We start from the raw sequence: 26,084 nt of genomic DNA, 5'->3' as shown, positions 1-26,084 counted from the left end.
TGTGACAGTACAACAGGCAATGGACAAAAAAATAATACCAGGAAACACTTTCTTACTGTGGGTGTGGCCAAGCACTGGACAAGCTGTCCAGTGAGGGTGTGGAGTCTCCATTCTTGGAGATATTCAAAAGCTGCCTGGACATGGTTCTGGGCAACTGACTCTAGGCGGCACTGCCTGAGCAGTGGGGTTGGACTAGGTCACCTCGAGGGGTCCCTCCCAGCCTCAACTGTTCTGTTATTCTGTGATTGATCTTTGTGCTTTGTTGAGTATGTTGTCTGTGCATGATCATAGATAATTCTCAGATTTATATGTAGCAAATGAGCAGTCTCAGTACAGCCCAGGGTCTGTCCAGAGGCTTTAATGCACACAGTCTGATGACTTGGAAAACTCATGTAGGAAAGGACACTCCAGGTATACCAGGCTTAGAAGGAATACTAGGAAGACAGCCCAAAGACAAAATTAGGAGAAGTTAAAGATGAGCAAACCTCTGACTCTGGAAATTGCCATTTCTGAAAGCCTGAATTTGTGCTATGCAAGTCGATCACTAACAGTATAGAAGGGTATACACTGTTAAGACACCAAGTGTTCAAAAACTGACGTTGACAGCTCTACAGAGCTGTATAAACAAATACAATTCTACATAGTGGGTGTTAGGAGTTGTCACGTTCCAGAGAATCCACTAGTTCTGTTACGTGCGCACTGAGGCAGCCAATAAAGACAAGCATACTTCCTTCACAGCAATAAACTATGCTATTTTTTGCTTCCCTTAGAGAAAGCCTGCAGAATGAACTGTAACTTTTATTATATGTCCAAGAATCCACACGTGAGCAAGTTATTCTACCTGCCCTCTAAAAGGGCAAGCATTAAAAAAACATTAGTTCACAAAGGATCAGAAGACCAAGAATCCAATCATACGCCACGAATCTATAGGAATCCAAGTTTCATTACATCTTCTGTGGCAGAATAAGGCCACAGTCAAATAAGTATGAGTTGTTGATGATATATTTCCTCCTGTAAGCTAAAATAAATCAGTCTGAAGAACTGTTGGGGTTTTTTGCATGTGGAAAGAAATAGGCATGGGAAATACTACATTGATTCAGTGTTGGCATGGAGTTCTTGAGCCCTTAAAAGTAGTCTTGCTGCATTATACCCAGATGAATCCTGTGGGCACAGATTTTTGCTCCTTACGGAATTTGAACGTTGCTTTTTTTTTTTGCTGTGTGCATATAACGTAGGTAGATAGTGATTTTCTCAAATAGCGATGCTGCTGCTAATATCAGTGCGTTATTAACTGTAGTTGAGCCTTTTAAGCAGTAAAATATGCCCAAAAAATATTTACCTTTCATTTCTGGTATTTATACATTTAGTTCGGCTTTCACATGTAAGGTGGCAGAGCAGAAATAATCTGCAGTATTTTGTAATGAAATGTCCTTTTCGCTATCTTCATTGATGGTTGCAAGGGCATTTTTAACTGCAATCACATTATGAAACCGTTTTTTAGGTAAAAGCACAAAGTAAACTAAAATAAATTTGAATACAAAGCCATAGTCAAGTGAGTATGAATTGTTGAGGATATAGTTCCCTCAACATAGTTACCACTAGTTAATTTATTTATTGCTCTTTCTGGTAACAAGAAAGCATTCAGAACACTTTGTAACTCTTGTCAACAAAAATTACAGGAAATGGGTTTATTCTACTGCTTCTTATTAAGGTAATCACCTTCTCTATTGATTGTTGTATTCTAGTTGAGTTGCAAAATAAAACACACTTAATTCTCTCTGGCTGTTGTAAAAGCTCCAGAACTATTTTGACCTGTGCAGAAGCGGATGCAAAGACATTTGCCAGAGAATGTACAGCGGGATTGAACTGCCTCCTGTAGTTCCCAGTACTCCCTATGTGACCACTGCAGTCTTGTCAGCATGTTCAAATGTGATGCTGTCAAAACAGCAGCTTTTGTCTTTATTGAGCTTGCGTGGTGAACAGAGAGGTTCACTGAAAGAGAGGAAAGAATGAGCCAACAGCAGCCTCACTTCGTCTCCTTACTTTTGGTACTATTTTCTGTGAACCTAATCCGGCCTCTAAGAAAAGACTGTATGGGAAGTTTGGAGAACTTGGAGAAATGCAGTGATTCTTTGTGTTACAGTGGGAATCAAGACCTGTAACTTTACCTGACATATTGTACAACAAGTTATTTTTATTTAAGGTGTTTTTGAGAATGTACATTTCTGTCAGTCTAGTGTTTTCCTGCACATTTATATCCATTGCATTTGTCTTTGGGAAGACTAAAATACGATTTGACTCCAATGGGAAGCCGTTCTTGCTCCTTCATGCTAGATTCAGTTAGATTGTTAAAAGCACAGAAAACAAAGAATGCCTGCCATCTAAAATATTTCATCTATTGGTTGTGTGAACAGACTGAACATGTATTAGGGAAAGGACAATCTAAAACAGAGATAAGCCAGCCACTCCTTGCACTTTCCCCTGGGTATCAAGGACATCAGTTGTCACTGTCATGCACACTGCTTGCAGAATCCTTTCATGTTAGTATTTTATCAGTTGTGAATCCTTAGGGCCTTGGATTGTTCTTTGCTGACTCAATTCCTCTTCAGTCTGCCTTCTGGAAAAAAAAAAAAGAGAGCTTATCTTCCACTTCTCATATGGTCTTGTTTGTCCTCCTGTTCTAGTAGCTTCCTCTCAACTTTTCTAGGACTGCCCCCGCCCCCTTTTAGCTCTACTTCCTTCTATTCTTCTGAAATCACTGCATCACAAACTGTGCTGTTTGTTTTATTAGCAGTGCCTGTCTGAAGACTAAATGTATACACGTCATGAATACTTCCTTGTTAGTTACAGTAACTGCAAGAGTTCATAATCATTGCTGAGATTTAGAGCTGGTTGCTAGACACTATTTTGACCCAGTCTCTTTTTTCCAACATTTCAGATACCAAGACAACATCACAGCTTTTATCTGTGGCTTTTTGCCTACCTTTTTGGGTATGAAGTTTGTTTCATGATGGGATATGAAAAAAATACCATAATGGTGATGAGGCAGCCCCATGTCTTTCTCATCCTTTTTGCAGTACTCGCTATCTTACTTCAGTTCTGCCTATTTTAATGTGGTAGAATTGGAACCGTAAGAAGTTTCATGGCACAGTTCTCTTTAATGAGTTAATTCCTAAATGTTTCAAGGTTGGTCTTTGATGATCCTTACTTCCAGGAATACTAAGGAGTATCTTTAAATACACAGGCAGATATAACGGGAAGATGAATTTGCTCTGATGGTAGCTGGACCATGGAAGTTAAGAAGTGCTGAGCAGGATCAAACCTGTCCTGACCGCAGTGCTCCTTTAATGAAAGCATTGTGGTATCTTTCTCTGCAGGTTCCTTCTCGTAGTGGGTTTGGTGGGAACATGTTAAAGCATTCTGGATAGGAATTGGAGTGTTTCTTTTTTTTCTTGCTTCCACATTAAGCAGTCCTCACTCTCCTTTCACACAAGGCAATGAATGCTTTTTAAAACGTTTTCTCTTGGAAGCAATGCAGCACTCAAAAACAGTTTGCAGCATGCATCTGTATTTGTTAAGAGGTCTAATGCCCCTGTCCTCTGCTTTGGGATAGCAGAGGTATTTGGCCACTGGTAACTGCCTGATTTTCATGTTTCTTCCTGAGCCAGCAAGATTACCTGTTTTCATTTCCCTAACATGAATCTCTGGACAGAAGGGAAAAGTTAGATTCAGTTTACTGATGAGTCATCTGCCTACTCTTTGATGCTTTTAACTCTCCTCACGGTAGCACATGGCTGCTGTCCTATCCCTTTTTATTTATCTGGTCCCTATATAATTCCAGCCCTTATTAGCAGTCTCTCTGAAGAGAATCAGGCTCAGCCTTGTGGTATTTCTGGCAAACTGCTGTTGAAAGGTTTCACTTGCCTCAGCTTTTTACGTCTTTGAAAATAATGAGATACAGATGAACCAGGCAAAGGATGGATAACACGTAACATCTTTTTCATTGAAGTCTTCTTGCCAGAGTATTTAAGAATATGTAGGAGGATTCCCAGTCCACTGGGAGATGTTATTTGCCAGGTAGTAGCTTCAGAACAGAACATACTAACAGAAAGAGTTAGGATAGCTTTGAATACTATCAAAGAAAAATTAAATCTGTACTGAATTAGTCAGTTGCAATAATTGGATTTCTTTTTGGTTTTTTCCTGATAGATCTAATATAGTTGCTAATTATTTTTTTCCTAATGAATGCTGAAAAAATACATTAATCCCTTTATTATCATTGCTATTTTTTATCACAGAATGCTTAGAAGAGAAGATAGTGCTGAGGGCAGACAACTTGTTTTCCTGCCTTCGTTCCTGTTGATGGTTGTGGTTTTGTGTTAGCATGCTTCTACTGAAGGCTTAAACAATACAAGGTCATTCACTGGGAACCAGAAGCCATGCTACTAACTGACATAAAATAAGTAAAACTAGAAGTCAGCTTTACTCCTTAGTCAGCTATCAGTGGTGCCAGAAGATGTCATGGATTACAGAGGGGAGTGAATCCCCTGGAGTTCTGTGCTGTTTTGACATACAAATTGACCAAGAGAAAAATGCTTATGATGGTCCAGCTGACCAGAATTCAGGAAAAGACTTACTTCACACATACAGTGACTGGTTTACAAATGACGCCTGTAGGTATTTTTCACACTGATTCCTTGCATCTTTTCTCAGAAGCATCTCCAACAGCTGAAAGAGAATGATACAGTTGGATTTGCAGAATGTAGTTTAAGCCCCTGTTAGCATTTTTTATGCTAATGGAGAACACTAAGTGTTTGAGATGTTGTGTTTTTGGTTATGGCCTGTGGTATATCTTCAAGAGAGTATTTTAAGTCATAGGAACTTATTTGGGGCTGGAAAGATCCTCAGTTATTTAGCCAAATTTCAGTGAGGGCTGCTGACTGTTGTCCCTCTTTTCCCCAGTCCTTGAAATATCTTGGTTTTTTTCTATTAGTATTTGTTACTACTGCTTTTATTTGGTATTAAGAGATAGAGCAGAATTAAGCAGCTGTGATTAAAATAAACAAAGAGGATAAAGAGGCTTCACGAGAACTGGCTCAGGAAAAAAGACAGATTAATAACACGTGACCAGCAGAGGTGCCTAGATTTCATGAACTTACACCAGCGAGTGCTAACCATTTTAAATGTATGTTTGATGGTCAACTGACCAGAATCTAACAGTGCTTCCTGTGGGGCAGAAAGTGTCCGTGAATAAATATGTAGGGACATACATCTGAGAAGAAAGTACTGCAGATACAAGCCCCTGTATTTGTGCAAATACGTAACATAGGAATTTAGCGTATAGTTTTAAATAGCCATATATTTCTGTTTTCAAAAGGCTTTAATGCCACTGCTCTAAAATTAGTATAAAGGTGAACTTGACAATATTCCAATTATTCCAAGAACTGGAAGAATAAAATTCTGTTCTTACTCAGTTCTGCAGGTTTGATTTTAATTACTTATTTTTTTCGATTACTCATATTTAGGGAAAAGACCTAAACTTACATCTTCTGACAAGCAGCTTTGAAAAGTGTGCATTAAAAGATGTCATTGCAATTTTCTGCCTGTTTACAGTTTGCAATCTGTACAGTTTGAAGGCTCATTTGGAAGAATTAAAGAGTGACTGAATTTAATCCCCAAATTTACATTTCAAAAAGATATCTTTACAGTTATGTGTGTTTAGGATACAGGGCTTAATGCTCAGAACTGTTTTGTTAGGCGGATGGATTTTCATTCATTATGATGAATTGCTTAGTAATGAGAAAATGGTTTAATATGAAGATTATGTATAATGCTTAGTTACTATGTTTTAAAGTACAAATTACAAGTCTGTTATCAAGGACAGCATAACTGCACATTCTAATAGTATGTATGCGGTTAGTATTTCTGTAGGAACCCCATGTCCTTTATGGGCTTTACGAATTATATAGCCTTTATGAATTATATGTTAAATACCCACTCGATCAGGTCCCCTCTGTAGAGTGACTAGCTAATTCCTTCTTCTGCGTTAGTTATTCTCGGGATTTTATATACTTTACCTGTGATATTTTGAACTCCATTTGCTCTTTGCATGTTTTTCCATCCAGCAGATGAATGGCTACGGTCCTGCCAGTCCTGATTTCAGGAGCCTCTGTAGTTGATCTGTAATTTTTAATTTACTTCTTTTTTCTTAGAGACCTAATAATGTTTCCAAGTTCTGGCTCCATTCTCCTCCCTGCCCTCTGAGTTTAACTATGACTTAACAATGTTGTAGACATTTTAATCTTTCTTTGTACATAATCTCTGAATCCCCTTCAAATTTGATTTCTTACCTACTTCATGTTGGGCATTGTGTGTTATATATATATAAAAAAAAAAAAAGGTAATGCTGACATTACCACAACTAAATTTGACCTTTCAGAGCTGCAGGCAGGGACAATTTTGTTGTGTTTTCCTTGGTGCATGTCACTCAAAATAGCTGAGAAGTTTTGTGGGAAGAATTACTGCAGTCCAAAGTAATGTCTCATTTGCTTTGACATTTTGCTTTTTTACGTTAACTTTTCCCAAACCATCTTGTAGAAAGTCTGTACTTTGGAATATAATTTTGCAGGTATATGTTTCATTTAAGTTTATCCTTTTGTTCCAGTTTCTCCAAGTCCCTTTCTACTGATACTTTTTTCCACACTTATGTTTTAACTACTGACAGTTTATCACCTAGGAATTTCATGAACAAGATATTTATCACCACATAATTAACAACAATCGTTAACAAAACAGGGCTGTGATGTGTTGGACACAAGCTGCGAGTGATGGCTTATTCTTTACCTGTACACAGAGACATTGGGTACTGGGGAAAACAAGGGGAGTGTGTGTGTGCGCATCGTAGAGAATACAGCTGGAATAGAGTTATTGATTGAGATCTGGAAGTGGATCTTCTTAACAGAATCACAGAATAGGTGTGGTAGGAAGGGACCTGTTAACATCATTTGGTCCCCCCCTTTTCCCTGCTCAAGCAGTGTCAGCTAGAAGAGATTACCCTGGACAGTGTCTGGTCAGGTTTCTGATATCCCCACAGATGGTGACTCCACAGCCTCTCTGGGAACACTACTCCAGAGTTTGACCACCCCCAGAAGTAAAAAAAAAAGGAAAGCAGCTTTTTCTTGCATAGGCTTTAGTGGTTTAGTTTGTACCCATTGGCTCTTGTCATGTCACTAGGCACTCCTGAAAAGAGTTCAGCTCCCTCTTCTTCAATACCTTTCATCAGGTATTTATACAGATCAGTAAATCCCCCCAAGCCTTCTCTTCTTGAGGATAAACAGTTTCAGCTCTCTCAGCCTCTTCTCATATGCTCTATTCTCTTATTCAGATTCGCCTGTGCCAGTCTTGTATTGGGAAGCCCAGAGCTGAACACAGCACTCCAGCTGTATCCTCACTCGTGCTGAGTAGGGGGAAAAGATCACATCCCTCAGATCTGCTGGAAACACTCTTCCTAATGCAGCCTGGATGCTGTTGGCCTTCTTTGCTATGAGGTTGTATTGCTGGCTTGTGGTCAGCTGCTTATCCACCAGGACTCCAAACCCTCCACTCCAGAGCTGCTTTCCAGCCTGTCCCTGGCACATAACTTTATCCCCCCTATCCAGGTGCAGGACTTTGCAGTCCACTTTATTGAGCTTCATGAGATTCTTCTCTGCCCAATTCTTCACCCAGTCCAGGTCTCTATAAATGGCAGCTCTGCCATTTGGTGTATTAGCCACTCCTAGTTTATATACAGACTTGATGAGGGTACACTCTGTCCCATTGTCCAGGTCATTAATAAAGAAGTTTAGCAGTATTGGCCCCTGTGGTACATCACTAACGACTAGTGTCCAGCTGGACTTTGGGCCACTGATCACAAACTTCTGGGCCCAGCTGTTCAGCCAGCTTTCAGTCTACCTCCTTGTCTACTTACCTAACCCATACTTTTCCAGCTTGTTAATGAGGGTATTATGGGAGAAAGTGTCAAAAGCGTTACTAAAGCATAGTTAAGCAGTATTGGCAGCTCTTCCTTCATCCACCAAGCTAGTCACCTCATTTTAGAAGGCATGATTTCCCCTTTGTAAATCCAACGGGACTACTTCCAATCACCTTCTTGTTCTTCATGTATTAAGAAATGGTTTCCAGGATTAGTTGCTCCGTCACTTTCCCAGTGACTGAAGTGAGACTGACTGGTGTGTGGTTTCCTAGATCTTCCTTCTTGAAGACAGGAGTGACATTTTCTTTTTCTTTCAGTCTTTCCAGCAACCTCTCCCAGTTGCTATGACATTTCAAAAGTAATCAAGAGTGGCCTTGAAATGACATCAGCTGTCTCACTTAGCACTCCTGGGTGCATCCTGTCAGGCTCTACGGACTTAATGAAGGTCCAGTTTGTTTAAGTGCTCCATAGTGCGATGCTACTCAAGATTTTTCTCTCTGGCCTCAGAGGCCTGGTCTTACCAGTAAAGAATGAGGCAAAGCAGACATTAAGTACCTCAGCCTTTTCAGTGTCCTTTGTCACAGTGCCCCGTCACATGCTGAAATGAGGGACATTTTCCAGAAACAAGGCTTGGCAGGCTGCAGAAAAGTTAAGGTGTCTACAGCAGCTCCTCAGAAGTACCAGGCACATGTGAAGCAGAGAAGTCAGGAGAGGGGGAAGATGACACTTGGATTTCTGGAAGAAGACATGTCAGAAGTTGATAACCCCCTAGAGACTCCTGAGGACCTCAGCCATGTTGTTGAGGAATTGCTGGATAATGTGCATCCACTCTAGTGGAAGAATGCACACGAGCTGCTAGGTCAGCTAGGGCAACACAAGCGTATTTCTTCTTGGGACAAGCAGGGAAGTTTTGCATGTAATGGAGATGTCATCAGCTGGTTGAGCTTGCTTGAATTAGTTTGATGTGTTTTTCAGATTTGTGTGCTTTCTATTCTGAGAACACCTGCAACGTTTTTATTGACTCCATGGCTGTGGTGAAATGTCCCATCTTCTGTCATGGGCCATGCAGCAAACTAGAATATTTTGGAACAACTAAAAGTGACTGAGGAGGACCAAGAAGCAAGATGCACACCACCTAAGAAGAAAAAGATACCTAAAGTCCAGTGACTCATCCTGTTAAGTTTGCTGTTGAAAAGAAAATATTCATAGAATCTTTAACCTTTGCTGTCTGTAGTGTCCGTTTAAAAACCATGTTGGGGTAGCGTTTATGAACACAAAGAGCCTTATGGATAAGTTGTAAGTTTTATTTACAGAATCTGTTTATGTAATGAAAATCATTAGGAAAGATGCAGGTCTGTATCTTCTGAAAAATACTTGGAGTAGCTCTGGTCATGGGGAAAACTTCATATTTTACAAGCATATCACCATCTGGTAATTTTGTACTAGATTGTTAGAATGCAGTTTTAAAAGCAGTTCAAAATGTAATCCATTGTTATGGTGGTGTAGGAAAACAACAAAACAGTATCTGCAGGCCTTGGAGAGGGGATGCTGCAGTTGTTTCCTCTAGGAAGCAGTATCTGTAGAGTCATGTTTTAAACAGGACACGATGATTTCAAAACAGCGTTGTTTCAAGGATAGCCATACAAGTCAAAATCCTCTGCATGGTTCTGGTCTGCCAGGAGAATTGCTAGCTGATGCTCTCCAGGCTGATTGTGTGGATGCATATTTACAAGCATGCTTGCCGTTTTGAGAAAAATAGGGGCCCTGTTTCTGAAGGTAATGAAGGTAAATGCCTATAAATGCTTCTCTGCTGTAGGAATCTGCAGGGATAAAAAAAAACAAGAGAGCTGCTCACTGTCCGTACTTGCATCTAGTTGAGGAACATGTGTTTCTGCTGCTTCATTTTTATCATGTTGTCAAGCATGCTGTACCTGATCATATTAATGGTGATCAAGGCCCCTGCAAAGTGTACTTCTGCTGTCAGGTTTCCTGTTTTAATCAGGGAATAGTGATCAGTGCATTTTCGGTCTGGAGACAGGTCACCAGTGGTGTGTAGCCATAGGCACTCTTTCCTGTCAACCAGTAGGCAATGGTCTTTCATATGCCTGCTGTTCATTTAAATAACCTGCATGTATTCTCTCACCCAGTAGCCATTCTCAAAATCAGGTTGCAGTGGTTTCAATGCCATCTGCTCACCATCCACATACAGGAACATAAAATTTGTATCTTAAAGGTTAAAGTTGAAAGGGCTCTTAGCATAATTGCTGCTAAAAGCATCATTATCTATGAAACCAATAACAAGCTTGGGAAGCTGTCTCATAAACAAATTTTCCTCGTTGCTGACACAATTGCTGGCCAGTATGTGGAACACTTTCATGCCCACCTGGTCCACTGGCTATTTAGTATTGGCCATTAAGTAATGCCTCAGCATGCACCAGACATGCTCCAGGCACTACCCCACCTTTTTCACAAATAACTAGGCACACATAATAACCAGCTTGCAGGGTTTGCTGCCAGGGAGCTCATCAAACAAAAGCTGTCTTTGCTGCATGTCAGCTTAATTTAATTTTTACATCCACATCATTCATCAAAAGCTTCTCTTTAAAGAACAGATCACTGTAAAGAGGTCCCAGTAGTTCATACTCTAGGCCATCAGGGCTGAGCATTGCCTGAACCCCTGATTACTGATGTCATCCAACCTGACTGCTTGGCAGAACAGCCCTGTAGAGAAGTGCTTTGACAGCAAGTCAGCTCCAATTGAGAAGCAACTCAATGAAAGCACAGTAGGGGTAGCAATGGTTGCTCTGGTTTGTTAGTTTATGCCCAATGTAACATCCAACTGGCTGAAAGTAGAAGCCAGTGGGTTGTGCATGAGAAACATGGGCTCACCAGCTCTGAGTTTGGACCTATCAGCTTTTACAGTCTTGCAGCAAAGATACAGTAGGGTGTTATTCAGACCTATGTAATCTTCTCTGTTCCCAGCTATGAAAAAGTCCAGAAGTGCAAACTCCACAAGAGCAGAAGGTGGAGGCACCTCAACAAAAAAAAGCCTTTTCTCAATGCTGTTCTGTGTTTGGGACACTTCAGACAAATACAGTTTGGATTCGGTGCATTTTTCTGAGCAGCTGTGATAAAAGCCATCCCTTTAAAAATAGATTTTCTTTTCTAGCAGTAGATCAGGACCTCTTTCTCTGTTTGTTTGGTTTTTTTTTGTTGTTGTTGTTCTTTTGCACCATTTGGTCTGGCTTTTTCTTTGTTGTCTTCTACTGGTCAGATTGTTGTCGAGCACTCCTTCCTTTTTCTTTTAAAGAGCTAGGGTGGACCTTCCCTCTGGGGGTGTGACATGGCTTTGTTTCTTTTAAGGCTTTTAATTTTAATATAGGCAAGTCCCAATCCCGATTTGAAGGAAATTCCAACTTACCCATGACAACCTTGGAAACACGTCCAACCATGGTGTTTGCAATGTCTTCAGAAGTACTTTTTAACGTATGGCTTAGTGATTTCCAGAATCTTTTTCAAAAGCCCTTCTAAACAGGGTATGGAATATACTTTCAACACTCAATACATTACATGAATGCCTTGACAACCAGGAACACCATTGCCAGCCTGAGCTTTGTAATGATTCACGTACAAAAGGGGGTCCCTGTTATTTTTTACAGCTAACATTTTGGCATGGTCTCCTAAAATATCAGAGGCTTCTGGGGCTGAAGAGGCAGGTTCACAATCACCTTCCCAAAGCAAAATGAGACATACACGTTCTGGTCAGTCTTTATTTCAATGCTGATTATGTAGATGTGCTGGCAGTTTGCCATTTTTGTATCTGAGCACCTTCTGGTACAAAGGAAGAAAGCACCTGATCACAAGACTTGCCTGAGAACACATGGGTATGATGATGTCAAGAAATGGCCAGCAGTCAATCACAGAGCAGTGGCATTTCATCTCCCTGCCATAAAATGGTGATGCCCCGTTGAAATGGTGGCCAGACCAAACTAATGTTCCCTGTACATGTGTGGGGGAAGGCTGTCGAGGTATGATGTATTTCTGGGTAAAGCTGCAGGGGTGGCTAGTCCTGCTAGCAGATCACAACAGACCATGTGACCAAAAGAGAGAAGCGACATCTGGGGCAAGTAGCCCCAAGCTGGTAGGGGGGTAGGATTTGTGGCCGAAGCTGGGACTGGGATACTTATCACTTCCTGTCTTGCATAGCATTGACACTTGTTCTGTGTTGGTCTCTGAAGAGATTAAAGCCTGCTGTCCTGAAGTCTGGGACTGTGGTCCTGCTTTCTGCTACTTCCTCATAGGATCCTGAATTCTGTATCTCATGGTCACTACAGTCAAGGCTGCCTCTGATTTTCATGTCCCCAGCCAATTCTTCCTTGTTTGGAAGCAGCAGGTCCAACAAAGCACCTCTTCTTATTGACTTGTCAATTGCCTGTGTCAGGAAATTGTTATTAGTGCATTCCAGAAATCTCTTAAATTGCCTGTTCCCTGCTGTGGTGGTTGAAATCCTTCACAAGGACAAAGGCCTGTGAACATGAGGTTTCATCCAGTTGTATGAAGGCCTCATATACTTCTTCCTCATCATAAGGGCTATAGCAGATAACCTCCTACATCACCTGTATTGGTCTCCTACTAACATGACTTGTAACTCTTGATTTATTCCTCACCTATCCCAAGGCAGAACTCTATGCATTTCCACTCTCACATAAGGTGCAGCATTTCCTCCGTGTCTTCCCTGCCTAAAGAGCCTGTACCCATCCATCACAATACTCCAGTTATGTGAGTTATCTCACTGTCTCTGTGTTCACAGGGATGTCACACCCTTGTAACTGAAATGCTTCCTGTGTGTTCCCTGAGTGTCATGTACTGGCATACAGGCACTGGGGAGAAACACCCAGGTGTGCGCATTCCCCAGCATGGGCATAAGAGCTTTCCCCATAAGGCTTCCAAAGGTAATAGATTTGTTGTGTTCATTAGAAATGGCATGGGTTTGGGATTTCTCACAAATAAGAAAGAAGATGGTAGCTGAGAAAATTATAAAATCTTAGAATTAATGCATGGCAGGAATCTCTGCAAGTCATACCAAGGGGTAGCATTGGTACTGATAGGTGAGGTGAGCCACGATCATATCTAGAAAAGCATTGAAAACCCCCAAGAATAGAGATTTTGACACCTTATTGGTAACTTCTAGTGCTGTACTAATTTTGCAGTGAAAGTTTCTCCTAATGGGAAACATAAACTATCCAAGCTGCCCTTTAAGTAACTAAAGAGGAGATTAAGATGTCCTTGAGAAACCAATCAAACCCAGTCCTTAAAATCTTCCTTTCGCGAAACTGACCCTTTATTGAAGACTCCAGTGTGACCGACCAGGCAAGAACATCCAAGGCAAAGCTTAAGGTGTCTGGCTGCAAATTTACACATTCCAAGACCAGACTAGAAAAAGTTTTAGAATTTAATGCTTCTCCCAGCCTTTACTAGCCCCACTAAAGATCACAGTCTCTGATACCTCATTTCACTTTTTCAGGACCATCCCAACAGTGCTGCTGGGGCATGACTCTAGGAAGAAGGTAACTGCCCTTTCTTGCAGATGAAGTAAGGAGGTTCAGCATTTGCATAGATTCCAGTGCTGTACTTTCCATTACACACAAGCTCTTATTACAGCTGTTACAGCACTAGACTCAAAGGAGACATCACATAATTCCTTTGTCTTGCATCAATGTCCAATTCATAGGAATGTTTAGAGGAGTTTAAATTTTTTCCATATTGTTATGGCAGTGGCATTAAGTAAGTATTATTAAGTGCATTTATCAGCTTCCAGATTATTTTCTCATTTTCTGGTCTATAGCTAAAGAACTTCTCAAATTTGGGGGTCCTTAATATATTTTGGATCATACTTAGAAGATGATCTTGCTTTGCAAGAGGTTTTCTCAAAGATTTCCAGCTGTTAAACCCCAGGTTTGATTAATCCTGTGGATTATCCAGACAGAGCAGAAAAACATACCTGGGTTTACCTGAAAATCTTTAAGCACCAGCCCTTTTCAGAGATGGATGAACCATCCAAATCCAGAGATGGGAAGTGGCATCCAAAAATTTAACTTGCAGAAAGTATATCTCTGTTTTGAAGTGGTAAAAATCATGTAGTTCCCATTCCTGCCTCCTTCCAGAACAGTCATTCTAATCTGTAACTCAGGGAAGAGTACTGCAAAAGCGGAAGATGATTACCTATGCCTGACGGTAAATGAATAGAATGGCTCTACTTCTGATCTTTGATTTCCCTTTCCCCTTTAAGTCACACACCTGCTTTGATTAATATTGTGCTGTCAACAGAAAAGTTAATGCATTGTGATAGTTTGGAAAATCCTGTTATTTGTGGTGATAATCCTTCTGGAAAAATCTAATTAGATTTATGTCTAGTGGAAGTTTTCTTTAAAAATTCCTGCATGATGGGAAAGAACAGCCTTTCAAACTGTTTTCTAAGCTTCCTGATTCTGTTGGAAATCCATGAGCTCATTAAGAGACCATAAATGAAGGAGAAGAGGGAAAAAGAAAAAGACAACAAAACCAACCCAGGACAGAGTGAGAAGACTGCTGCTTCATGAGGGTCATTATCTTCTCTGCACACTGGCTGGTCTGAGAGTCAGTTGGAGAAAAGGTGGAAAATCTTTCTATCTTGAATAGAAGAGCTAAAATAGGTAACCTTTATCTTGTAGGACTTAGCATACAGAGGGGAAATATCACTGGCAGATTTCTTTTGCTGACCCCAGCAGAAGGGATGGTTTTAAGAGTGACCTGAACACTGAAAAACCTTTCTGTGCTAGGCTTAGGTCATGCATTCTTCTTGTACACATGGCTTCTTCATGCTTGTCCTTTTGGTTCAGGTGATCTCCCTGTTGACTTATTGCTTAAATAGAAGCTTGACAAAGCCTAATTCACAGTGTCTTTATCCCTGCAGTTGTCCTGAAATCAGTTCCCAGCACTGATACTTATTTTTGCAGTTGTGCGGTTAGTAATTCCTCGTAACCAATCTCCTGTGCTTTTGGCCATTTTAATGGGGACCATATTTAAGCTGTTCCATGTATTTTTTCATCATATCATTTTTGCTTTGAGAAAGATTTCCTGTTTTAACACAGCACAGAAGAGGGTGGGGAGCTTTCTGTTCTCTGTAACTGGGCCACAGATGGCCCAGGGCACGTCACTCAAAATGGAGGTACAAACTGAGACAGCTTCTTCTTTTTGTCCCTAGTGGTTGTGTTTCAGTATTGAGTTTTCTCTATGTCTCTGTTCTATTTCGTTATTCTCTGTTAAGAGCTTCCCTGGTGTTTAACCAGCAGTAGAAAGTCTAATGTCAAGAATAAATATTTCCTCCACTCTTTCACTTTCCAACACCTAGTTGTGCAGCTTTTCCATCACACATTGTGCCTATGGGATGGAACGATGGCAAAAGTCAACAACATCATCCCTTCTCCTCTTGGTAGTGCCTTCCTTATCAGATTCCTGTTTCCTGATGCTGTTTCCTGCTGTTCAATTACTTACTTCAAGGGTAAATCTATCAGTACTATTCTATTAATAATCCTTACAGAATGGCATATTCTATCCCTTCTTTACCTAACTAAACAAACTTGTTTCCTGCTTAGTAGGTTTGCATTCTGCATGCATTATCTTACTCTGAGAAGTATGATATCTTACTCTGAGAAGCATGAGTTGTCATTATTTGGGTATATGCTAACAAATGCTGTTAGCAATAAATAAAATCCTCTAGCCCTTACAATTGTGGCCACTACACTTGATTCTTGTAATTACCTATGGCTTAATTTATCAATTTACTTCTCATTTGCATGAAGCCTGTATATATACCAGTATATATACCTGAAGTATACATACTACATAATGTTTGCTAATACTGCCCTAATTTCTATTATTGGAGAAGATTAAAGAGACAGACTGTTTGGGTTTCATACTGACCTCTAGATTTGTGAATATTTCATTCACATCCTGTCCAATAATTCATCCCAGGCTAGATAATCCTGTGCACAATCTCCTTCTATACCATATGTCAGTCTTGGCATAACTCTGCCCATCGGTGTTGTCCTTCCCAGGGTCTTGTACACTCTTACTATATCTCCTCTAGGTTAAGGCAACTAAACCTGGATGTGATGCTCTATTGTAAAAATTTGTATTGCTGTATTACTTCACATAATTATCAAATCCAGAATAAAAGAGCCCCTTTCCTGCTTTAATGATACCCTTTGTCAGGCAAGACTTGATTTTAAGTTTCTCTGCCTCTGGGTTTATGAGGAGTTCTAATTTCTCTTGAAGCATTTGAGACTCTTTTTAATATTTTCTAGAATGCTGGTTGTTTCCTGGGCACAGTGATGACTGATGACAGATAGATGCTGAAGTACCTAAGAGAATTCAGGCTTTGAAAGTGAAATAGCAAAATGGTGGAGAAACTGTGAGGAAAGTTAATGTTCCTTTTGTTTGCTCTCAAGCTCAAAATATGTGTGCCATAGCTTGACTAAATTACCCTGTAAGTAAGAGTGTGTGTACCCGTGTATGTGACTGACTTTATGATAGTGTTCTGCAGTTACCTTCATGACATAAACATGAGAGGAAGGAGAGATTTGATGGTTGCTTGGAGGATGATAATTTCTACTCATGAGAGGGAAATAAGCCAACATTTTTTTTACAAGAAAAATTCAGTGAAATTTATTCTGCTGCTAAACCATTGCCTGAGGGAGGAATATCAATGACATCAATCTCACACAATTAATTATCAAGCAGCATATATTATTTCATTATATTATTAAGGAATTGATGACTGGATATATTTTGCAGCTTTCACCCTCCAGGATGCAGTTGTTACCAACAGAAGCAGGTGGATCCTATAAGAATAAATAGCTGTGACAGCATTTTTACAGTATTCATGTTGTATAAAAAAATAGATTGGTAGAGAAAAGAGTTTCAGGGAAAGCTATTTTATTGCTAGAATTCTAGGTAGCCTTATTTGGTACGGTTGTATGCAAGTAAGTCTCAAGTCAGTGGAATTATATGGGATTTTTTTTAAGAAGCATGACTGAAAAAAACATTTGGCCTGGATTTAAAGCATAAGTTTTAGCATCAACAGTACTGCTACTCAGAATGACAGAGATGAAAACAGAGAAGAAAGCACAAAAATTAAGTAGCTCTGGAGAGGAGAAAAAGTTGACTTAAACTGATAGTGCTATTTGTATGGGATGCCACCTTGTGGAAGTTTTCAGGATGTCAGCTTTAATCAACTCTCCTGCAGGTCTTCCTCTCTCTTCAGTCACTGTAGATAATCCTGTTTGTATAGATCAGCCTTGTTCTCTAATAGCCCGTCCATCACCTTTATTCTTTTATTTTTTTTTATGTAATCTGAACTTTCTATATGGCTTAGTGTCCTGGGTTTAGCAGTAGCAGTCAATGCTTACACACAGCAGGTACAGATTGTATATTGCTGCTGAGCTCCTCTGTCAGTGGCAAGCTAATGAGAGAGAATGTGCTAGTCTGATGGGAAGTATTGCCTTTTGATAGGGCTGGAGTTGCACATGAAATGGATTCTTGGAGTAGGTTTTTTTTGTGTGTCTTTTGTTTGTTTGTTTGGGTTTTTTTTAACTCCAGCTATCTTTGGGGAGAATGTACAGACGTGACCATCTGAGCAATTGCCATGTGGATAATTTCCACCCTGGATAATTTCCACAAGCTGTCTGGCTAGGTTTAGACCACGACATCTAGGAATGCAGAAATCTTACTTTGGGAGGTTAAAAGTATGAAAAGGAGAACTTACCTTAGCTTGCCCAGTGGGCTTGGGAGTCAGCTGCAGTGAGGACATGATCAGTGCAGATACTTTGGTATAATTTTAGTACTACAGTAATGCGTGTTGTCAGAAAGCTTTTAAGGGAACTATAATCCCATTGTGCATTGTGGCATGCTGATCCAGTCTCTACAGCAGTTGGAAATGTGTTTGTTATTCCACGGTTGTTTTCAGCAAGACATTAGAATTGCAGGAAGAAAGAGCAAATGTGGACATATCTGCTGCCTCATCTGACACACCACTTGATTTCACACTGTAAAGGACTCCTCTCCCAGTGTGTTCATGTGTTTGGCATTCAAGTTGTATCTGTATAGTAGTCTGCATAGGGACAGCACAGATGTGTTGCTAATTCACGAGACCTTCATTGCAAACATTTCACATCGAGTGTTTAATGCTTCTTCCCTGCTTTCCACCTCATGGAAAGGTGAAGGTATATTAGGTGAGCAGTCTTCAGCAAATCAGCAAGGTGCTTTGCTCTTGAGTTTGCCAAAATACTACAGTGGCTACCACAAGTAAATAATTAATCTCGCCGTACATGTGGAAGTATATAGAGAGTGTCTCCTAAATTGAGACTGTGTAGAGTTCTGTTCATATTTCTGCTCTCCAGCTTTGATTCTCCTTCTGCTGTGGGTCCTTTTCTGTCTTCATGTCTATCCCATGGACCACCAGTGGCCTTGTCACTTTACTGATTTCCTACACTTGAAGGTAGCTCTCATCTAGCGGTTAAATCCGAAGAGTCAGTGAGTGGATTCCTGAGAGGGCTTGAGGCACCAAAACTGCAGCAATTCAAGGACAGAGTAGTTTTAATTTAAAGCAGGAGCAATAGGGTGGCTGATTCCATGAACTGTGGGCAGTTTAAACCTGTGGTGATGTCCACTGGGTCCTGCAGCAGATCAGGAGACTTCTGCTTTGCATTCCCCCAGAGTGCTCCAAGTTCACATTGACTTAATTCACGTACCATGAAAGGCAGTGAGAAATCACATCAAGACTACTAATTGGAGAAGACAGATTTGGGGGAAGAGATAAAAGTGCTGTAGCCTTTTCCTGCCATATTCATGTGTGTGTGTTTTGTACCAGTCTTTTCATAAGAATAGTAGCTGTTTAACTTTTTCCTGCTACACACATTCATCTTGCAGCTGCATCCAGATCTGCTACAAGAACCACATGTTGTGAAATTTATTCACACGTAGTGACACAAAACTCTCCAGCACATGCTGTGGAGTTATTGTTTTGCATTTTGGAAGCAGAAGTGCTTCCCAGCTTCCTTACAAGAATGTTGAAAATCTCCTCTGTCTTTCCCAATGCATATGCTAGTTTTAGATAGTTACAGGGGTTTTATTTTCCTGACTGCTGAGCTAAGCTTTGATGCAAGGAGGCCTGGAAGTAACCACCAATGCAGTACAGGTAATCTCCATCTCTTACGCTCTTTCTCTTCCTACACAATCCTTTATTTTTACGTTTTGCATGATGTTAGCTCTTGTGAACTTAGTACATTGGGAGAGGCTTTATTCTGCCTCCCATGGGAATGCTTGTGAGCATCTTGCATAAGGTCTATTCCTGGTCTCAATTCTTCACCAAACTTGTGAATCTCCCTGGACGCAAAGCAGTTTCAAAAGCTTCAAGCAAACTAGGAAGGAGGTTCAGAGGGGACAGAAGGGCCACGGGGGAAGTAGAACAAAATAATGCTGCATATGTTTATGAAAGCATAAGCCTGACTCATAGATAAGGTGACATGAGTGCAAGAAGATGCTATTGTAGTTTTTCTTTCTGTTCTGTGAAGCAGCAAAAGGAAAAGGGGTAATGGGTTTAAACTTAAACAGGGGAAGTCCAGGTTAGATATAAGGAAGAAGTTCTTTACTGTGAGGCTGGTGAGGCACTGGAACAGATTGCCTAAGAAAGTTGTGAATGCTCCATCCCTGGCAGTGTTCAAGGCCAGGTTGAACAGAGCCTTGGTTGACATGGCCTAGGGTGAGGTGTTCCTGCCCATGGCACAGGGTTGGAAATGGATGTTCTTAAGGGCCTTTCCAACTCAACCATTCTATGATTCTATGAAAACTAAGCCAGTTTTACCCTGAACTATCTGCCTTGCTGGTAAAATCAGCTCAGGCAGAGTGGGGGTATTTTCCAAAAAAGGTAGGTCTGTTACTCTTCATTATGCCAGAATGGTGTTCCTCACAAGACAGGACTGAACCCTATTTTAGTGCAGATACTGTTCTCTGACCTTGAGTTTCCATTTGAGTAAAAGTTGTAAGTTTATGCAAGCACAGTGGGGTGGCCTGGTGTAGCAAACCTGCTAGATGGCAGGAACTTCATTACTCTTGTTCCTCACTGTTGACCTGTGAGCACCAGCAGCTTTGGGATACCACAGTGAGTAATGATTAGGTACTGTTTCAGTTTTCCCCTGCAGCGCTCCAAGTAAATTGGAGCAAAACACTCTGAGGTGGGTGGGATGGCGCTGACCTCCAGTCAGCCTCCCACTGAAGGTGACGTTAATTTACCTAGACTTGTGCAAGGTTTTTGACAATGTCCTGCATGTCATCCTTGTCTTTAAATTGGAGAGGCCTGGATTTGACAGATGGACCACTCAGGATAAGGAGCTGGCTGGATGGTTGCACTCAGAGAGTTGTGGTCAACAGCCTGATGTTCAAGTGGAGACCAGTGACAAATGGTGTCTGCCACGGGTTGGTATTGGGACTGATCCTGTTCAACATCTTTGACAGTGGGATTGAGGGTACTCTCAGCAAGCCCTCACCACAGTAAACTGTGAGGTTCGGTTGATACATTGGAGGGATGGGATGCCATCCAGAGGGACCTTGACACACTTGAGAGGTGGGCTGATGCCAGCCTCATGAAGTTCAACCAAGCCAAGTTCAAGGTCCTACACCTGGGTCAGGGAAATCCCAGGCACAGCTACAGGTTGGGCAGAGAAGAGATTCAGAGCAGCCCTGCGGAGAAGGACTCGGGGGTGTTGGTTGATGAGAAAATGAACATGAGCCGGCTTCAGTGTGTGCTCACAACCCAGAAAGCCGACCACATGCTGGGCTTCATCAAAAGGAGCGTGGCCAGCAGGTTGTGGATGACCCATCCCTGGCAGTGTTCAAGGCCAGGTGGGACAGAGCCTTGGGCAGCCTGATCCAGTTTAAGATACCCCTGCCTAAGCCAGGGCAGTTGGAACTGAATGATCCCTTCCAACCCAAACCATTCTATGATTCTATGAATTTCTCCTCTGACTAGAGGCTATATTTGGCAGGAGATTGTAATAGTAGCTCACAAATTTAATGGAAGTGCAGCTAACTCCTACTATTGATTTCACTGCCAGTGATCACAGGTCAGATGGGAAATTGTGTAACAGCCATTTTGAGCAAGTACTACCATATGGCCAGCTTTTAGGCCCTGTGTAGTGCAACACTTGGCCTTTTTTTCTAAAGACAGACCCTGTGATTTAGGGTAGGAAACCTTATTTCTTTAACCAGACATGGTATTGTTAAGAGTGAGAATCAAAATGAATTTGATCTAGAAGCTTTGCATTTCCTTCAGGTTCTCTCAAAGACAGAGAGTAGCAGAAGTTGAGCTTCCTGTAGATAATAAACCTAGAAATCTGATTTTTGAGACAGTTAACACTGATAACCAACAGTAAAGGTGTTGAGAACTCATATTAAAATCTAACCTGGCTGCTGAGACTGGGTATTTTATGACAAATATTTATTGAAATGATGCTACTAATTGTAATTATCTCCAGAATAATTCCTTGCCTGTCCTATGATGAGGAAATACAGGGCTGGATACTCTGAGACATTGTAGATGATTGCAGAAATAAGCTAAATAGAACAATCTTTCAAATGATGGTTTTTTATTTTCCTACAGAAAAAATGCATTGGGTTGGGCTGTTGGGTGATCAGTGGGCAGCCCTGGTGTCATGTGCTGAGTCTTTCAAAAGAGAATTCTGCCATCCAGTGGCTTTTACTCAAAAGATTTATAAGTGCAGGTGACATGACCAAGTCTAAGTAAAACCACTCAGTTTCACTTTGTTTCATCACCAAGCCAGTACGAGCACTACTGCAGAACAGTTACCTGAGAATTTGCTTGAGAAATTCTTTCAGAGTGTGAGGAAGGACCCAATTCCATTTGTTTTAATGGTAAAACCTTTCTTTTGTTTATCTTTTTGCAGTTATGTGGCTGTGGACTGCTGGGTGTGGGCATCTGGCTATCAGTGTCGCAAGGAAACTTTGCCACGTTTTCTCCCAGCTTTCCGTCGCTTTCAGCTGCCAACCTAGTCATTGCCATTGGTACAGTCATCATGGTGACCGGCTTTCTGGGCTGCCTAGGTGCTATCAAGGAAAACAAGTGCCTCCTGTTGAGTGTAAGACATCATTACTTCTTTTCACTAAGACCTGTGACTGCTGCTTTGTTATTTTATTTGAATGACCAGTGCAAAATAGTCTTGTGGATCACTATAATGTTGCCCTTGGCTTTCAGTTTTCTGTATGCTTGCAATATGACATCCCATAGCTTTGGTCACAGTGGTATAACTGGTGTATTAGTAAGTGTATCCTTGGTGCTATGTGCCATATGTATTACATAGCAAAGCAAGTTACTGCCGCCAGTTACCTCTGAAAGGTTAAACATGAACTGTAGGGTCAACCTGGATAACCCTTTTGGAAATGTCTGGTAGAAGAATCTACTGAAAAATCTTAAGCACAGTTGCTTTTGGATGCCACTCAAAGCCTTTCATGGCTATTTTCTACTTTGCTTTTATTTAAGGCCTTTGTCAGAGGTTGGTGGAAACCATCTGACCCGAAGTTAAGTCATGGTCTCTGCCAGGGCTTGCCAACAGGAAAAAAAAAGCAACAAAACAAATCTGATCCTTTGTCCAGCACTGAAGCACAGAGATTGGGAACTGCTCTCAGAAAACATGGTGTGGGTCACTCCTCTTGCATAAACTCAGGAGGCTTCATTATGTTTTTTTCTCACCTCAGGGAGACAGGTATTGTGGCAGAAAGTGAGAGGAGGACTTTCAAAGTAGACTGCTTCCAATTCAGTCACAGCTTATGAATCACAGGTGCTGCGACATAAAGGAGCATATGAGGTTTTCTTGTGTAAAAGTCTCCCTTACATGGTGCTGTGAAACAAGCAGGGAGCATTCCTTAGACCACCTCAGAGAATTAAACTGGACAACAAACTGGCAACTGGTTTTTTGCTGTCTGCTGCTTGGTTTTCTATGTTGTACAGATAGGAAAGCAAACAGAGAATAGTAATGTTGTTATCCACCTAAACTGTAATTTTGGTTTGTTTTTTTTAAGAGTGTTTATATTTGTCATGGTTTAAGCCCAGTTAGCAGCTAAGTACCATGCAGACACTGACTCATTTCCCCTCTCACAGCGGGATGGGGAGGAGAATTGGAAAAAAGGTAAAAACCTGCATGTTGAGATAAGGACAGTTTAATAATTTAGATAAAGTAAAATATAATATTAATACTATTATAACATAACATAACACTACTACGACGACGACTACTACTACTACTAATTATAATAAAGACAAAGGGTAGCCCCCTCCCAACCAAAAACCCCAAGTGATGCACAGTACAATTGCTTACCACTCAGTGACTGATGCTAAGCTTGTTCCCAAGCAGCAATTGGCCCCTTCCAGCTGACATTTTATGGTATGGAATATCCCTTTGGCTAGTTTGAGTCAGCTATCCTAGCTCTGCTCCCTCCCAGTTTCTTGTGTCCCTCCTCACTGGCAGAGTGTGAGAGACTGAAAATTCCTTGACCAGGGTGCTACTGAGCAACAACTAAAACATCAGTGTGTTATCAGCATTGTTCCCAGACTGAAGCCAAAACACAGCACTGCACCAGCTGTTAGGAAGAAAATAAATCTACCTCAACCAAAACCAGGACAATATTCTTACAAGGTTATGTGAAAGTCTTTTTATACTATCATGACTATCACACACTGGAGAGTGTGCTGCACTGCATGTTACACCTTCCCCAGTGTCTTTGTGGAGGATGCCATACTTATGTGGCAGTCCACTAGCACATAAAGGCAACTAGTGGGCATGAAAAATAGTGAGAAACTACTGAAGCTCACAGGATGCCCCTGCAGAGATACTTCAGCTACAGAGAGTTGGGAATAGAAGAGCTGAGTAATATAAAAACTATTTCAACAGGCAACTAAGTACCTGTGGTTAAAGCATACCTGAGGTACATCACATTGATCTTTGTGGCAGTGGGTTTAGCATCTGTTCTATAGGCTGCATGAAGGAAATCGACTATCAATCAGGGCTGTGTGCTCTGGCAGCAGTCAAAAAAAAGCATAGCTGAAACCTTCAAATCATGAGTAAGAAGAAGCCTAAGACTTATAGAATGCAAGTGATCTTTATCAGGGTGAAACCTACAGAAGTTTTAGTGGCATAAAGTATCAATATGCCTGAGTAGTTTGAAATCAAACTTTGGAAGTTTGCAAACTTTCAAATAGTTTGAAATCCTCCTTGCAGCAGAGGAAAGGTTTAGAGGACAAGACAAATAGTCTTCAGAGTTTCTAGCAGCCCCAGGTTTGCTCTCTAGTTGGCAAGTGTGTATACGATGTCTGTTTTTTCTTTGTTCTAGTTTTTCATCATTTTGCTGATAATTCTCCTGGCAGAGCTGATTCTACTCATTTTGTTCTTTGTTTATATGGACAAGGTAAGCAAATATGTCATATAGATTAATTATCTGTGCTAGCATGTAAACCAGGTTCAGTTTGTTTTCGTTTGATGGAGACATGTGGGTTCTCCTTGCTCTTCGCTTTGGTGAAGGTTTAACCTTGAGATCTGGGCTGGTTTATGTAAGCTGTTTCTGCAGGGAGAAAAGGAAGTGATGAAGAGGGCAAACAAGAGAGAAGAACCCTCTGAGCTTTACAATTTCCTCTCTGAAATAAAACCATAATCCAGGGCCTCCCATTTAGTCTTCTCCTAACAGCTGAAATAGGCTTCAACACAGCTGTGTGATTAGCTTCTGCAAGAAGCTAATCATCTTGTGAACCTGAGTTGTGAGACATCCTGCTTAAGACCTTGTTAGCTCCTTAGGGCCAGCCCTGGAACAGTACTGGAGGAGAGGGGCCTGGAATATTCATAGGCTATTATGCCACCAGGTCTCCCATTTGGCTGGTCAGTCCTAGTTTGACAGGGATCAAGAGGCAGGTTTCCATAAAGCCCACCTGTAGGAAGCTGCTGTCTAGTAGAGACTAAGTTAAGTAGGAAAAACTGGCTGGCCTGACAGATAGACAGGACTGGAAAAATCCTCAGGGAAATGAAGAACTCTGCTAAACACAAGACAGAGCCTTACAGTATGAGAATGTCCAGACTGATTTTAAAACAGAGATACTACCAGGGTTATGTCTCTTTTCCTACATTATCATGATGCCTGCCACTTCCAGAGAGCTAAGCTGAACACATGATTTTGAATGGGATGTCAAAGACCTTGTGGCAGGACCCATAATCCTTTCCCTGCTGTCAGAGCCATCCTGCATCCAGGACTCCACGCTCAGACTGAAATTCATACAAGAAATGGGACATCTCAGATCTCCTGCTAAGCCTTCCAACTTTCTCCACTATGGAAAGAAGAGCACGTTTGAAAATCATAAATTCTACAAGCCTGTCCCCACAAGGAGAGCAATAATAATATTCTTTTTCAATTGATTTTGTAGGGGCCATTTACTATAGCCTGCCTGAATTTGTGCAAGGAATAACTATGTTAAGCTTGAGAGGTTTCATAAAACTCTGGTTTTATGATGTCAGCAAATTAAAGTAGGCCATAGGTTACAGGCAGGAGAGGCTGCTGTGTGGTATTGCCAACAGCTCTCTCTCGCAAAATTAATGTCAGCAAGTTTCTGCTGATGACTTTTCAGTTAGTTTGTATCAAATGATGACTGTATGGTGGTCTCTTAGTAGAGAGGAAGCTATTTGGTCTCCTATCTCATGAGAATTAATCCAGTATTTTGCAATCTGAGGGAGAAACTAGGATTTGGCAGGTGCTGAAAGGTCCCACTGACTTGTGAGAGTATTGAAGCTATGATGGAGCTCTTCTACCCGTGTTAAGTTTGTGGTGAGAGAAAGTGAGAAGGATACATTCTATATGCAAGTCTGTACCATTTAGTCCTTCCCTCTGAACTGCAGTGCATTGACTTTGTGTATTTTCTACATCATACAGGTCAGTGAAAGTGCAAAGAAAGATTTGAAGGAAGGTATGAAGCTATACAATTCAGAAAATAATGTTGGACTGAAAAATGCATGGAATATCATTC

The 26,084-nt window shown here is 41.0% G+C and overlaps 1 protein-coding gene across 3 annotated transcripts in view; it reads left to right on the top strand.

Annotated features, from left to right (window-relative positions):
- The window catches only part of TSPAN9 (tetraspanin 9), a 153,677-nt gene that overhangs the window by 124,169 nt on the left and 3,424 nt on the right, over positions 1-26,084 (top strand). For all 3 annotated transcript variants that reach the window (XM_057428698.1, XM_057428690.1, XM_057428683.1), the window contains 3 exons: positions 21,970-22,161; positions 24,410-24,484; positions 25,991-26,084. The exon at positions 25,991-26,084 is cut by the window's right edge and continues 8 nt beyond it. In XM_057428698.1, the coding sequence (XP_057284681.1) occupies positions 21,970-22,161; positions 24,410-24,484; positions 25,991-26,084 (361 nt within the window). The remainder of the gene's footprint in view (positions 1-21,969; positions 22,162-24,409; positions 24,485-25,990) is intronic.

This window comes from Pezoporus wallicus, unplaced genomic scaffold (genome assembly GCF_028554395.1).
Source record: "Pezoporus wallicus isolate ANWC-B61680 ecotype Strahan unplaced genomic scaffold, APGP_CSIRO_Pwel_v1 scaffold_3294, whole genome shotgun sequence".
Taxonomy (NCBI): Eukaryota; Metazoa; Chordata; class Aves; order Psittaciformes; family Psittacidae; genus Pezoporus; species Pezoporus wallicus.
Note: the sequence above shows the minus strand (reverse complement) of the source record. Positions and strands in the feature narration are given on the sequence as shown.